The sequence below is a fragment of the Cnephaeus nilssonii genome, assembly GCF_951640355.1.
Source record: "Cnephaeus nilssonii genome assembly, chromosome: X".
NCBI classification, from domain to species: domain Eukaryota; kingdom Metazoa; phylum Chordata; class Mammalia; order Chiroptera; family Vespertilionidae; genus Cnephaeus; species Cnephaeus nilssonii.
The window spans coordinates 91,794,645-91,811,070 of record NC_137071.1 but is presented as its reverse complement, the minus strand read 5'-3'; the positions used below and the strand labels follow the sequence as shown (position 1 = coordinate 91,811,070).

Below are 16,426 nucleotides of genomic sequence, written 5' to 3'. Positions count from 1 at the left end.
GTATAATAGTGCTAAAAATGTGAAAGCACTTAGCCAGCCAATTATCTGAGCCTTCATTATGATTTTTATATTAATATTAAAATACCTGACCTAAAATATAAATGCATCTACTGTAATGCTGATTTAAGGCTCAGTGAACTCATCCACTCTAGTGGCCATATTTAGAACCCTATGTGTTTGGGGTAGCTCAGCCTTCCAGCAGTAGGGTAGATGTCTGGAAATCCGTTGACCAGGTACTGATGCTGCTCATAAATTCCAAGGTAAGCTAAGTGAACCCCTTCCTTTCTATGGGTTTGTTTCTCCATCTCTAAAATAAAAGGGCTGGGGATGATGACTTCCTGGCCCATCTGAAGATCTATTCCTTCCAAGAGAGAGACTTTGAGTCCTAATTCTGGCTCAGCCATGAACTGGCTATGTGTTTGCACTTACTTGCTTGAGCATTAAATTATACTCCAATGCTGATACCACCTTTATCACCCCAAGTTAGTAGTGAGAAGGGAAAATAGGTGACTGTGGATACCAACATTTATAAAGAGCTTATTTTTTTTATTTCCATCATTTCAAAAGTCTTGCATCTCTGACCAAAACACTTTCTTTGAGAGTAAAATAGTCTCTTCTGCCACTTTATAAATATACTAGAGGTTTGATGCACAAAATTCGTGCATGTGGGGGTCCCCTCAGCCCAGCCTGCAGCCTCTCCACTCTGGAACCCCTCAGGGGATGTCCGACTGCTGGGGATCGGGCCTAAACTGACAGTCAGACATCCCTCTCACAATCCTGGACTTCTGGCTCCTAATCACTCACCTGCCAGCCTGATAGTTCCTCACTGCCTCTGTGTGCCAGCTCATCACCCCCAACTGCCCCCCTGCCGGCCTGGTCACCCTAACTGCACCCCCTGCTGGCCTGGACGCCCCCACACAGCCTGCTGTTCAGTCGTTTGGTCATCCCTCACTAACCCCCCTGCCGGCCTGGTCACCCCATTCAGCCTGTTTGTTCAGTCGTTTGGTAGTCTCTCACTAACCCCCCTGCTGGCCTGGTCATAGGCAGCCATCTTATGAGGGTGTGAGGGTTAATTTGCATATTACCTCTTTATTATATAGGATACAAAGCACACTCCCAAAGCAGTAGAATGTTAAACTCTAAGACCATAAAGACTTTCAGAGTGTGGGAGCAGATCTATTAAAAACTATGCATTAACTCAATTACTATATTGAAAGGCAGTACCACTTAAATTGTTGAATTAGATTTTACTCTCATATTGACAAACAAAAATGAAAGAACACTTCTCTCTGCAAGTTCAGAAAATAAAAATAGCATTGAAAGGCCCAGTATTTTCTCTGAGCATAGAGTAAATCAAGGGCAAGTTTGGGTAAACAGCCATTAAGGATCACTGAGAATCCTATCTAATAAAGAGGGAATATGCTAACTGACCCTCATGCTGTTGCAAAGACGGCAGCACCCACAGCCAATAAGGAGGGAATATGCTAATTGACTGCCCGCCCTCAAAGATGGTGGCACACATAGCCAATAAGGAGGGAATATGCTAATTGACTGCCCTGCCCTCAAAGATGGTGGTGCCCACAGCCACAAGATGGTGGCTCCCAGTTCCCTCAGCCCTGCTGGGGCCTCAGGCGGGCCCAGCCTCTCTGCACACCTGCCTCCGGAGTCCCCCGTCCCCTCAGCCCCCCAGTTGCCCAAGGCCGGCCCGAGGTGCAGGAAACCAGGGCTGGTGGAGACTTGTGCTGCCAGCAGTGGCAGCAGCAGAGGTCTGATGGAGCATCACCTTCCCCTGATTGCTGGGTTACCTCCTGCCCCTGAGGGCTACCAAACTGTGAGAGGGGGCAGGCCAGGCTGAGGGATCCCCCCTCCAGTCCATGAGTTTTAATGCATCAGGCCTCTATATACATATAAAATCTGCAATGAAAGAACTCAAAATTATCCTAAGCTTGTAAAGTCATATTAAAAACCTCCTGTAATCATTTTTAAGCAGCTTCTATCTGAAGAAAGCATGCTCCTTTTGGTAGGCCATAGAACTAATGAATTAGGGAACTCAAAATAATCATCCAAAGGTTGTATCCTGTCTATTCAACAAACACTTCAGGTGCATTTCCTTTTGAGGGGCTGAGGATCCAGCTGAATTCAATGTGATTCCTGCACTCCAGAAGTGCACAGTCCAGTAAAAGGCCATGACAGGTATGAACAAATTTCTTTGGAAGCCCAAGAAAAAGCGAGCTTGGGCCTCTTTGGTTAAGGAGGGCTTCTTATCTCCAAGAAAAGACTGATTTCCCTAGTGAATGAGGATAGCTGCCCCCACACAGGACCTCTCATAGCACCTTCCAGAAGCAGCACCCTTGACCTTGAGGGCTATAGGGGAAGAAAGACCAATAAATCAGTTGGAAGAAGAAGAAAAATCAGCTTGGTATAGAGGAGAAGTTGACAAAGGTTTTCTGTAAAGAGCCAAATTGTACTTATTTTGGGATTTGCCAGCTAAATGGGAAAACTGGTGCTATTATAGAGAAAGAATATAAAAGAAAAAATAAATTTCTGAAAAAAAAATGTACTGGAAAAATTCAAAATATAATAATTAAGTACAACTTTTATAATACAAGTCTTCTAAGGATAAGAATGGAAATTAAGAAAAAAATTAACTTAATTGAGATTCAAAGTTAGTGTTTCCCTCTCATCAAATTGATTGCAAATGTTCATCTTTTCAAACCATTTGTAGCTCACAGGCCATGCAGAAACAAGTAGTAGGCCAGATTTTCCAACCCCTCATGCAGAGTCATGGAAGCCATGTTGTGGACAGTTTAAAGAGCTGGGCAACAATTTTAAAAGTCACATAGAGAGAATAAAAAGAAATCTAGGAATGTTATGGAATTGTGAGCGAAGGAGGCCATTTGAGGCCTTTACAGGAGCTGTTTCAGTAGACAGGTGGCTGTGGGTATGGCATTGAAAAGGTTAGAAGAGAATGGATGTCTACTTGCTTGAGACATTGGCCAGTAAAAGGATTTTGAGGAGTCTGGTGCTCACTGGAGGAAACATCCACATTAAACAAAATTTGGGAGGGCTGTGCCTGTGTGAACATGAGTTAGATACCTATGAGCCTGGGAGAGCAGTGGAAATAAGCCAATATGGACACAAGGGTGAGGGTAGAGGTGGACAGCCTTATCAAGTGAAATATTTTGTACAGTGGAGAGTAAGACTTTTAAGTAACATGGTGGAATGGAAGGAAAGTAGACTTTGAGAAAAACAGACCTGCTTCCTAAAATTTTTTCAATTACAGTTTATTTTCAATATTATTTTATATTAGTTTCAGGTGTCCAGCATTGTGGTTAGACAATCACGTACTTTACAAACTATTACCCCAATATTTCCAGTAACCTCCTGGCAACATATATAGTTATTACAATATCATTGACTATATTTCCTATGTTGTACTTTATTTCCTGGTGACTATTTTGTAAATTCTGATATGTATTTCTTAATCCCTTCATTTTTTTTCACCCAGTCCCCCAAATGTCTTCCCCCTTGGCAACCATCATTCAAAACAGACACGCTTTTAAATTTTGGCCCTTTGACTGATTTTCTGTGTGGTCCTCAGAAAGAAAATGCACTTCTCTATGCCATTTTATCATCTGTTAAACAGTGGTGGCAGTAACTCACCTATAGAGTTATCTTGAAGCTTAGAGATACTATTAGTAAAGCCTAGAGCACCATGCTTGCTACTTAGTAACTTTATAAAATGGTGGCTGCTTCCATATTTGTTGTCATCGTTACCCTTTTTAGTTGGAAATAATAAGCAATTTTGCTTTTAGAACTCCTACAGCTCTTGATTTGTTACCATAGGTTGCTAGAACGTAATGGATTCTGCTCTCCTATTAGATTATTAGGGGCCATTTATTCTTTTATTCACCAAACATTGTGTGCTGACTACACATGAAACACCTGCTAGACCCTTTAAGTATTCTTTATCCTTGTGCTATATGTATTCTTCTGCCCTCCTCAGGGCACCTTATATGTAGTGTATATTAAATAAGGAATAGAGGGATAGCTGGAAGGTAATTTGTTCATTTACTTAACTGGTATTAATTAAGTACATAGTATGTGCACCAGACATTTTTAAACATAGCACAGGATAATCAGAAATAGACAAAAATTCCTGCCTTTGTCAAAGTTACAGCCTGTTGGAGGAAAGACAGTAAAAAATATGCAGTATGCTAGATGGTTATTAATTTCAGAGAGAAAATAGAAATAAGGAAGGGGATAGAAAGGGTTTCTGGGGATGGGGCAGGGAACAGTAGGACAATCCTCCCTAATAAAAGAGTAATATGCAAATTAATCATCACTCCGCTACATAAGCCATGCCCACCAGCCAAGCAATGCCCACCAGCCAATCAGGGCAAGTATCCAAATTAACCCCAACCAAGATGGCTACCAGAAGGGAGGCTTGGGTTTCCCTGGAAACAGAGGAAGCCAAGCTTTCCACACACTCTGGCGGGCCCAGGCCTCCACTCAAGGATACAAAGTTACAATTATAGAAGGTAAACAAATCCAAACAGAAATGGCAGCAGCCATGGATCGAGCAGGAGGCTTGGCTCCGCTCCAGGCTACAAAGTTTCAATTGTAGAAGGTAAATAAATTCCAGATACCAGGGCCTCTGCTTGGGTCGCCAGGGGCGTGGTTGGCCTGCAAACCACCACAGGCCCCTCGCCCAGGCCTCTCCACGCCCCAAGGGAACCCCACCCTGATCCAGGACACCCTTCAGGGCAAACCAGCTGGTCCCCACCCGTGCACCAGGCCTCTATCCTATCTAATAAAAGAGTAATATGAAGATTGACCATCACTCCAACACACAAGATCAAGATAGCTGCCCCTATGTGGTCAAAGATCCTGCCCCCATGTGGACACAAGATGGCCAGCAGGAGAGGGCAGTTGGGAGGGACCAAGCTTGCAAGGGAGGGCAGTTGGAGGTGATCAACCCTGCAGAGGAGGGCAGTTAGGGGTGACCAGGCCGGCAGAGGAGGGAAGTTGGGGGCAAACAGGCTGGCAGGGGAGCAGTTAGATATCAATCAGGCTGGCATGGGAGTGGTTAGGGGGTGATCAGGTTGGCAGGCAGAAGTGGTTAGGGGAAATCAGGAAGGCGGGCAGGCGAGCAGTTGGGAGCCAGCAGTCCTGGATTGTCAGAGGGATGTCCAGTGGGATCAGGCCTAAACGGGCAGTCGGACATCCCTCGAGGGGTCCCAGATTGGAGAGGGTGCAATCTGGGCTGAGGGACACTCCCCCGCCCCCATGCATGAATTTCGTGCACCAGGCCTCTAGTTTTTAATAAGTATGTTAGAGTAGAACAATGGGAGAGTGAGCCCTGCAGATACCTGAGGGAAATGCATTCAAGCAGAGGAACAGCAACCACCTCTTAAGTGTGGAAATGCCTACTGAGTCCAAATAACAGCAAGGGGGTAAGTGTAGCTGAGAGAGGATGGTGGATTGGACCAGGGTGCTAGTGGTGGAAGTGGTGGGAAACATGTGCTTGTTTGGGCATGTTCATTTTTACATGCCATGGATGTATGGAGAAAAGGACAAGATCTGCAAACAGACCCACAGAAAGTAAATAGGATGAAGAATGCCAAGCATTGGGGAGAGCCAATTGGGAATTGGAGTCATACCAAGATGAGTGCTGTATCAACATCTTTTAGCCAGAGTCACGATTTCTTAGGCACATTATCACTTTTCATTTCATTATTACAATGCGATGTACAGACATGCTCATGAGAAAGTCAGCTTATGGAACTTCATGTGAGATCAGTAATGATTGAAAGCAGACCAATGCCCTAGCTCTGCTTGACTCCACTACTCATTACTTCAAAGAAAGGAAGTAAGAAGTGAAAGGCAAAGAATGCCCCTCAATAACACTTCCATTTTTATAAACTAAAAAGGCCTTTTCAAGATGTACAAGGTCAGCAGAGTTGATTTGTTTCTCCTTTGTAACTTCTGGACATGATTGGAAGTCACTGAATCCAACCTTTTCTTCCAGTAGACAAAAGGCCCCACAAAGGAAAGAGATGTACTCAGGAGAATACAGCAATTCATGACAGAACTGGGGCTAGGATTCAGGTCTCCTGGGATTCCAGTACTTTCCAAGGACTTTCCCTTTCAACATTTGTGACACCTGGCAGATTTGCAGTTTTCTCTAGAAATTACAAATGAGGACATATTCCGTTCTTGCCTTAAATTGACATTTAAGAGTTAATAACCAATACTCAGGGAAAAGGCTTGACAATAGCATTTGTAACCTGCCATGACAAAGAAATCCAGAATTCTCTGCTTTTTTGTGTATGTTATTAGCTGACCCTTCTGTGACTAGGTCCCTTAGCTTGGACCTCTCCCCACCACACCCCTCTGTTGAGAATAAATCTGTCTATCAAAAAGTATCAAAACAAACAAACAAACAAAAAGAAGTATCAAAACATCTCAGAAATTATAAACAGAGCAGAGAAACCTTCACACTCTCTTACATCAGACAAGAGCAGAACAGGTAAGGATCCACTTTCCCCCCTCATACTAGAACATACCAGAAGATATAATCTGTTTGCAGAAATGGACCAAAGCTCTCACGTGGTTATAGGCACAGCCTGCATGAGTCTTGAGGCAAGTATAACAGTAGGAATTGCTTCTAGATTGAGTCAGCAGCACTTTGGCATTTTGGTACCTTGTGATTGCCATTCCCCCCAGATCCTTTATATATGTGCCTCTTTGGGTGCACATCAGTTCTATGAGCAGGGTTAGCTCTGAGTAACACAGTCACTCTGGAAATCTAGAGTTGCCAACAGCAGTGGCTGGTAAAGGGGAAAGAGAATGAGACAGGGATCCTTGATGGTGTGTGGGGGAAGGGCAGTGTTTGGAAGAATTAGGAGGAGGTTCCTTCAAATAGGCAGATTAGGGAGTCCCAATTACAGCTTTCCCCCATTTGTTTTACTCACCCACTCAAATGTTCAATCAAAATTAAGTGCTGCATTTGACTGGGCAGTCTTTCACAGTTTGGATGAATGAGTATAGGGAGCCCAGCAGTGAACATGTACCTTGCTCGTGGGCACAGGAAGGCACTCATGCCTTTGGGACTATCCCCAAGGAAGTCTGCAGCAGGGCAACCTAATGTCAGCTCCCCCCCCCCCCACATGCTATATACAGCCAGCAGGTAACTCCATGTTGATAACATTAAATAATTAATAAAAAATATCTCCAAATATTTGTAATGCCCAAAGTAGGAATGCCAAAGACTTCTCTTTATAAACCAGCATTCAGGTGAATAAGCAGCAATTAACAGCCATCCTTGTAGCAGTCTTAAAGAATCCTAAAGAGATCTTCAGAATCTTACTTTTTCCAGCTTCCCTAATACTGCTCCTTGGCAGACTTTTAAAAATTACTCATTGTAGTGACTGCATTTGTAGCAACCAGTTATTGTGGTTTCCACAATACACTTTGATAATAGACCAATATTGTTTTCTAAATGCCAATAGCCATTGTGGCAGCAGGTAGAGAAATCATCATAACTCTGAGCTTTTTCTTTCTCTAAAACATCACAACACCAGTTATATATATTCAAAGTAAGAAAGCATTTGTGGGTAGAATTAATGCCAGAGAAATATTTACCAGCTCTTTCTATGTTTAAAAATTAATATAGCAATGCACATGGAGTCATCAATGGTTGTTCAAGGCAGTGTGACTTCACTATTTAACATTAGAAAAGGAGAAGGGCTCATGCTATAGCCTGGCACTATAGCCCTGTGTGGGTTGGTGAGATGAGGAAGGAATGGGGAGATAATAAGCTTTCTCTATGTTGGAGCATCTGGAGAAACTTACTGTGTTGGCAAAAACTATAGGATGTCATTTGACAAGAGTCAGTGGAATGTGGGAACAAGCTCCACTGTTCTTGGGCTTCATAAGCATTCACCATGCTAAACCTCACTATGGAAAATGGTGTTCTGAGAAGGTCCCTGTGTGATGAAGGAGGTCTAGACCCCATTGTAACTCTTCTCAACTAGACTAACAAAACCTGTCTCTTCCCATTCCCCAGGAACACTCCATCTCCAATGTGCCTCAACAATGTCTCTCCCATCGATGTAATGGGGAATTGTAACAATGGCCCAGTCACCATCCCCCAGCGCATTCACCATATGGCTGCCAGCCATGTCAACATCACTAGCAATGTGTTACGGGGCTATGAACACTGGGACATGGCCGACAAACTGACAAGAGAGAATAAAGGTATGCTCATCTGCTCTACCCATTGTTCACAAACCATGGTGAAATCAACTGTGCTTTGAAGGGCTTGAATTTTCCTGGTGGCCTTATCTTTCTGTCTCTGATTTTCAGGGCTTAGATAGAGTGAGTTCCCAATTTTTTTTTTTTTTAGAAAGTGTAAAAGACTGGGATTTAAGTATCTTTTAAAGCTTAAACTAATCTGAACTATGATGTGTTAGCAAATGACTATTTCAGATTTTCACTCAATGGTAAGGATCAACACAGAGAATTGGGCAAAAAAGAGAATGATTTTCAAATTCATTATGATCCTGTTGGCTTCTGTTGTCAACTTTAATCTTTCTGGGCGACAGAGAGGGAGGTGATGTTGAACTAAGGCCTCCCACCTTCATTATAACTGGTAGCTCAAGTGAGTACATGATAATGTAGCTTGAATTTATAAGCAAGGGCCAAGGCTCAGCTAGTATTTTTAACACACTTATAGCTAAAGGTTCTGTTCATGGTAACACATGAGGTTTTCTACAAAACAAATGCAAGGAATATCCTGCTTTACCAGAGGGTGAGTAAGTGAACTTTGATGACTCATGCTGCCATCTATGACGCTAGCTGTCACATAGGTTCACAATGAACCCTCACTATGTTAGTGAAAGTGGAAAGTAAAAGTAAACAGCACTTTTGCCCTGGCCATTCATTTGACTTTGCTGACTTTGGCTCAGGAACCATAGACAGCCCAACAGCAGTCAAGATGGGGACAGATATGGGCTTTTTGGAATCAGACTGAAAAGAGGTGACTAGCAATTTGGAGCAGTAGAACTGTCTGGTCAGGAATAGGGAGGCATGCATTAGCATCCTGCATGGTCCAATGGCTGCTGATGGTGTATGATATAGTGAAAGCTTCATGGAGTGTACTTGGGTGCTACTAGGTCTCCAGCAGTGCAGTGAGTGATAGGGTTTTCTTATATTCAGGTTGAGGTTGCAGGCCACCTAGATTCAGATAGAAGTTCTCTTGAGTTTGACTCCAAAGGACTTACTAGACTTCCTAGCCCAATTTTTCTCCCAAGCCCCAGATTCCTCAAAGCCCAGGTAGCTCTCCTTTCCTTTCTACTCTGGCCCCAGGGTTCTCGTCTACATTTCTTCTGTCTGAAAAGCTGCTGCTCTAATCTCTGGGGCTGTACTCTCCAGTGTCTGATTATTAAATGGGGTTCAGCCTTCCCAGCCCTCCTCCATGCTGCATCTTTACTGCTATTGCTGAATATGTGCAGAAAAAGTTCTAGTAGAGTAGGAAGGTTGCAGATTTTGAAGCCTGATCATTTATGCATGCCTGGGTCATGCTCTGGCTGGGGGAACTAGGGCAAGTTATTTAAATCTGCAAGCTACTTCCCAGCTTCCATTTCTATAAAGGAAATAATAATAAGATGATGATGATGATGATGATGATGATGATGAAGAAAATACCCAGAAAGATGATAGAGATGGGTTGAATGAAATAATATCTGTGAAACAACTAGCATAAAATATCAGATGCAAGTTAGAAATCCTATAAATATTAATTATCTTTCCTTACTCTGTATTATTATATCCTCTCTAATAAAATGGTAATATGCAAATTAACCATCACTCCGCTACATAAGCCACACCCACCAGCCAATCAGGGCAAGTATGCAAATTAACCCCAATCCAATATGGCTACAGCCACAGAGAGAAAGGTTTCCCAGGTAACAGAGCAAGTCAAGCTTTCCATAGCCGTTGCAGGCCTATGCCTCCACTCAAGCTACAAAGTTTCAATTATAGAAGGTAAACAAATTCAAACAAATGGCGGCAGAATGGAGCTTGAGAGAGCAGGCCAGGGTTGCCGGCAGCAACAGGGGAAGCAAAGCTTTCCGCACACCCTGGCCGGGCTCACCCGCTTAAGGCTACAAAGTTTCAATTGTAGAAGGTGAATTAACTGCCACAGAAATGGCTGCCACCCCGGAGGGAGCAGCAGGCTTGGTTCCGCCCCAGGCTACAAAGTTTCAATTGTAGAAGGAAAATAAATTCCAGATACCAGGGCCTCCCCTTGGGTTGCCAGGAGGCGTGGCCGGCCTGCAAACCACCACAGGCCCCTCGCTCAGGCCTCCCCACACCCCAAGGGAACCCCCACCCTTATCTGTGACACCCTTCAGGGCAAACCAGCTGGCCCCCACCTGTGCACCAGGCCTCTATCCTATCTAATAAAATAGTAATATACAGATTGATCATCACTGCAACACACAATATATCTTCCCCCATGTGGTCAAAGATCTTGCCCCCATATGGCCACAAGATGGCCACTACAAGATGGCCAGCAGGAGAGGGCAGTTGGGAGGCACCTGGCCTGCAAAGGGAGGGCAGTTGTGAGGGACCAGGCCTGCAAGGGAGGGCAGTTGAAAGGGACTAGGTTTGCAAGGGAGGGCAGTTGGAGGTGATCAACCCTGCAGGAGAGGGCAGTTAGGGGTGACCAGGCTAGCAGAGGAGGGAAGTTGGGGGCAAACAGGCTGGCAGGGGAGCAGTTAAGCATCAACCAGGCTGGCAGCGGAGTGGTTAGGGGGTGATCAGGCTGGCAGGCAGAAGTGGTTAGGGGCAATCAGGAAGGCAGGCAGGCAAGCAGTTGGGAGCCAGCAGTCCTGGATTGTGAGAGGGATGTCCGACTGCCCGTTTAGGCCCGATCCCACCAGGATCGGGCCTAAACGGGCAGTCGGACATCCCTCCAGGAGTCCCAGATTGGAGAGGGTACAGGCTGGGCTGAGGGACAACCCCCCGCCATGCACGAATTTCATGAAACCGGGCTTCTAGTATCTATATAATTCAAAGATCCTGTGGCTATCAAAGTATATTTCAAATTTGCGACTTTAACCCTCAATTCAGCTATATACATTGACTTCTGGTACTATTTACAAATTTTGGTTACATGTGTTTGTGTAGCAATTTCTAAATGCTAGTAACTGCACTATTTGCTTTATAATTAGTTGAGTCTTTTTATCCCCATGTCATAGATGAAGAAACAGACTCTGAGGTTAAGAGACTTACCTATGATATCACAGTTCTTAATGTTGGGAGCATGAATTGAATCTACTGTTCATTTCCAGAGTCTGAACACTTAACTGATAGGCTAGACTGCCAATCTAGAGATAAATATTAATAATGGGGTCCTCAGAGACCTTCGTGAGCTCCTGCCTTCAGTTACTTAAGTAGTGAGTAATTCTTAACTTGTCTACTATTCTAGGCTTGTGAAAACCCAAAGCCAACTGGTCCAGACAACCAGGCCTATCCAAGCATTCTAGAATTGCAAGCAAAGGGGCAAAGCATCTTAAAACTCGGCTAGCGTATCTGCCTCCAACACTGTCTTATTTTGTATAAGTAATTGGAGGGCAGTTCAATATTTATGGATTTCCTTCATAATTACATCCATTTTTAAAATATGTTAGGGTAATTTATTTTATTTTTTCCATCACATTTATCCCCTCTAAGCCCTCTTCCACCTCCACTCCCCTCTCCCCCACAATCACCACACTGTTGTTCAGTGGGCTGGGGAGAAGACCTATTTGGAATCTTTTCTTTGTAGCCTTGAATTTCACACACTTGTCATTTATGAACTGCTTAGAGCTGGGGATTCTTCCCACATCTGTCTTGTCCACACAGAGATAGGGAAACTGAGGCACTTTTCTTTGGACTGGTACTCTGCATCCCACTAGAGACAACTGTGTACTTTCACCTTTTTTCTACCTAATTGTGTAATGGGTGAGTTTGGCTGTCTCAGTGGAAGGTCTCAATTTCTGCACCGTGCCTACCCACCCATGCAGCTGCAGATGACTTATTGCAGAAGATTCTAATGCTAAAATGGACCAATGGGGCTGATTCTATTCTCTGGCCTTTGGTCTAGAAGCCCTGTACCCTACCTCCCCAGCAGCTTACTAGAAGCAGTTATTAAAATGGTGACCTGGATATCTAGTTAAGAATACCCATGGAAAATCCTGGTTCACATGCAGCTCACATTCATTCAACAATGATTAGGTCCTTTAACATGTCCTTTAATATTGTATTACATAAGAAAATATTTTAGATGCTAATAATAATTTACTCCTTTTTCAGCAGAAATTACTTTTATTGCATAGTACAGGTTAAAAAATATCACATAATCAATGAAGTTGATACCTAGAAAAGGAGTCCATGTGCTACGCATAACACGAGGAATAAATGCACTGTTTAGTGAAATACTATCTGCTGGAAAATCAAGCACATATAACATATGCATGGAAATTGTTTTTCAAGAACGCAAGAGAGCATCCTTACCACTTTAAAATAGTCTCTAGCCTCCCCCCAAATACCTTACCCCTAACCAGCGCAGGTGTGATTTCCTCATGGCTGAAGCTGCTTTCTCTGTGGGGAGCTAACAAAGGGGATACAGAGAGCCCTCTCCTAACCAAAATCAACGCAGTGTGAGACAAATCAATTTAGACATGGAAAGGGGACACCTAGCTAGTTTCCAGACAGAGTATAGTCTTTCCTACAACCCCTACCCCCACCTGCACCCCAAAGCAGAAATTCTAATACACTGGTTACATTATTTAGCATTACCATCCATCACTCTACCTCTACCAGTATTTTCCTTTCTCCCAGTCAACTGGAGAAAATCAGCTGGGAATTCTTACTATCAGTGTCCTGGGGGGGGGGGGGGGGTAGAGAGAGTTGTTATGTAACACATACTTGAAGGTCATTTTCCTTCCCTGTAGCAATAAACCTTACAAAATCAGATGCCTCCTACAGGTTTATTTGGTCTCAGATGCTGATGGCTATAACTGCTGTCCAGGTTCACTGGCTATGTCTACATCATGCCAAAAAAATTCAGTAAATTCAGTTTATTTTGACAAAAAGGAAAAGATAATATTATTCTATTTAATACCACATAGAATGACAAACAGCTTGCTGTGATATACACCATGGCTCTCTACCATTTTGTGTATAAGGATCCCTTTCTAAATATAAATTTATGTATTCATATAAAGAGGTAATATGCTAATTTTCCATCACAGTGTCCCTGTAAGGACCAATTTGTGTATTGATGCACCCACAGCAGGGGCGGGCAGCCAGAGTCAAGTTCCTTGGGGGTCTGAGGAGACTGCCTGATAGGAGCCCATACTGCAAAGAAGGAAGAGGGGGCAGCCACAGGGAGCTCTTCCAATCCCCCTGCAGGGACACCCTACCCCAGCCCACGACCCCTGGGGGGTTGGACGAACACCCTACCCCAGCCCCCGCACCCCCGGGGGGACTGGGAGGCTGACCAGACAGGGAAAAGATGCAGCCTCGGGGGTATCTGCAGCCCGCACCTCCGACTCCCAATCTCTTCCCCCACCACCCCCGCCAGGGGTGCCCACAACAATAGCACCCCAGCGACCACCCATCAGCACTCCCAAGGGACCTGGGGCCCACGGCCTGCCACTGCCGGGCCCCCTCCGCTGGGGCCAGGCATTCCTCACCTCCCTATAACTCCAGACCCAAGTGGAAGCAGGCCTGAGCGCCCCACCCCCCCACACCCCTGCCCCCGGGGTCAGACCCTTCCTCCCTACAGCAGCAGCACAGTCTCCACAGAGGAACCGTGCTGAACCTCGCTGGGGGCTCAGCTAAACCCACCCTCCTAGCCCGTCTGGCTCTGCCCTGTCCTGGCCCCCACTCCACTTCAGGAGATTGGAGCCCCACACCCTGAGCAGGTACTGGTGCGAAACAACCATGTACAATTTAAAAAATGGTGCCAAGCGGGAACGTTTGACAGTTACTCCCCCTTCGGCCTCAATGCCTCCCTAGTACCCCCCTAACTTCCTGGCCCCTGCCAGTGCCTCCAGGGATGACCACCGCTATAGGGCTGCTGGCCAGAGCCCGCCCCTCTGAGGCCTGCAGAACCCTCTGCAAAGCTTCCATAGCTACAGTCCCGGAAACAATCATGCCCTCCTCCCTTAATCAGCACCTGCTACCTGCTAGGGTACCCATGGGCTTAAAAATAACAATCCCTTCCTTTTTAGTCATCACTTACTTGATGAAACATTTCTAGGTTTATTAGCTCAGAACCTCCTCATGACAACCTAGTGAGGTAGGCAGAGAAGAGATTACAATTCCCATGGTATATGCATATGTATTCAGAAATGAAGCTCAGAGAGGAAAAGTGTCAAGCCCACTGGTTCCCAAGGTGCAGCACATGCCACACAGGGGGCGCAATTTGATTTTAAGTGGGGGCAATTCGAGAATGAGTTAACAGTGAATTTTTTGCATTTCTTATGGTTCTAGGGGGCCTCATCAACAGCGTATCCTACATAATAAAAGGCTAATATGCAAATGACCGAATGGTGGAATAACCGGTCACTATGATGCATACTGACCACCAGGGGGCAGACACTCAATGCAGGAGCTGCCCCCTGGTGGTCAGTGCGCTCCCACAGGGGGAGCGCTGCTCAGCCGGAAGCCGGGCTCACGGCTGGCGAGCACAGTGGCAGTGGTTGGAGCCTCTCCCACCTCTGTGGCAATGTTAAGGATGTCTGATTGACGGCTTAGCCCCACTAAGCCATCAGTCGGACAATCCCCCAGGGCTCCCAGACTGCGAGATGGTATAGGCCAGACTGAGGGACCCCCACCCCCAAGTGCACGAATTTCATGCACTGGACCTCTAGTAATAAATAAAAATGTAAATTAAATTCATAATATAAATATATTTAAATATATTTTATATATGTCATTTATGTGTATATTTTAAATGTATAATTATATATTTATCATATAAATATACATTGAGTGGCCAGATTATTATGATCTCTGAATGCATAATAATCGGTCCGGCCAGCCTGGTCAGGGGGAGGAGACATGGGCGGTTGGCCAGCCTGCCTGCCTGCCTGCTGGTCGAACTCCTGGTCGAGGGGACAATTTGCATATTAGCCTTTTATTATATAGGATATACACTGAGTGGCCAGATTATTATGCGTTCAGAGATCATAATAATCTGGCCACTCAGTATATAGGCAAATACATTCATATATAATATATACATATCGTGACATGTGTGTGTGTATGTGTGTGTCTCACAAACTTCCACAGGATTGTAATGTACTTTTAGAATTGCTGTCTGAGAAAATATTACTACAAATTAGCAGATTTAAATGAATTTGTGTTTTATTAATCACAATAACACAAACATTATGTTGCAGAGATTTTGGATCTAACTAAAGTTCAAAATAATAGTACTTCATATACATATGGGGCTTTAGTCCCCTAGTAGATACTCTATAAATTTTTGATGAATGAATGAACAATGAATAAATTTTCTTATGTCCACATGGTTGTGTTGTTGCATGAAGTCAGCTTAAGCAATCTGGTGCATATTTTCATGATTTCGTTTAAAGCTCTGACCAAGATCTACTCTGATTTTCAGAATTCTTTGGAGATCTGGACACATTGATGGGGCCTCTGACCCAGCACAGCAGCATGACCAATCTTGTCCGCTATGTTCGCCAGGGACTGTGTTGGCTACGCATCGATGCCCATTTGTTGTAGTGGGTACTCTCCCATCTCTAGCATTACCATCCATCACTCTACCTCTACCAGAGTATCAATGGTTACTGGTGGAACTCCACTCATTTGGAAAGTTCTCTTTATGCTTGTTTTTGTGCTTTTCTTGATATCTGTGAAAAACAGAAATCATTGTAAGTGGACACTACAACTTGAGAACAGTGTATGTTTTATTACTTAGTCATTTTTTTAGTATTGTGTATGCATTTAGTAGATCCTACGATCCTTTTGTGCTGGATGAAATGACACAGTCCACACAACCCAAAACAAAGAATGGAAAATACTTGCTATAATAACAGGTTCCTGAGAATTGAAATCATATATATATGAACTTAAACACAAAGAACCAGCAAGTATTCAAATTTTCAGCAATAGGCATTTTCCAAACTATATTCTTATGTCCAGAAAATAACATATTTTAAAATCCATTGTTAAACTTTTGTGGTTCCTATAGACTTGATCTTCAGGTGAGAGTTTTCATTGTCAAAATCCACTACTTAGATGTTGTAGCAATATCATAAAATCAAGCATTAAGAAAATAAATGAGCCTAGCAATGCCACTCTTAAAACAAAACTGTGTCAAGCACCAGAGGACATTTTTGTT

General features: G+C 44.1%; 1 protein-coding gene across 4 annotated transcripts in view; it reads left to right on the top strand.

The window, feature by feature from the left end:
• Window positions 1-15,807, top strand: part of AFF2 (ALF transcription elongation factor 2) — a gene marked incomplete at both ends in the record, with an annotated part of 731,149 nt that extends 715,342 nt beyond the window's left edge. For all 4 annotated transcript variants that reach the window (XM_079765477.1, XM_079765476.1, XM_079765475.1 and 1 more), the window contains 2 exons: window positions 8,072-8,262; window positions 15,686-15,807. In XM_079765477.1, coding sequence (XP_079621603.1) covers window positions 8,072-8,262; window positions 15,686-15,807 — 313 coding nt within the window. The remainder of the gene's footprint in view (window positions 1-8,071; window positions 8,263-15,685) is intronic.
• Window positions 15,808-16,426: the final 619 nt, after the last annotated feature.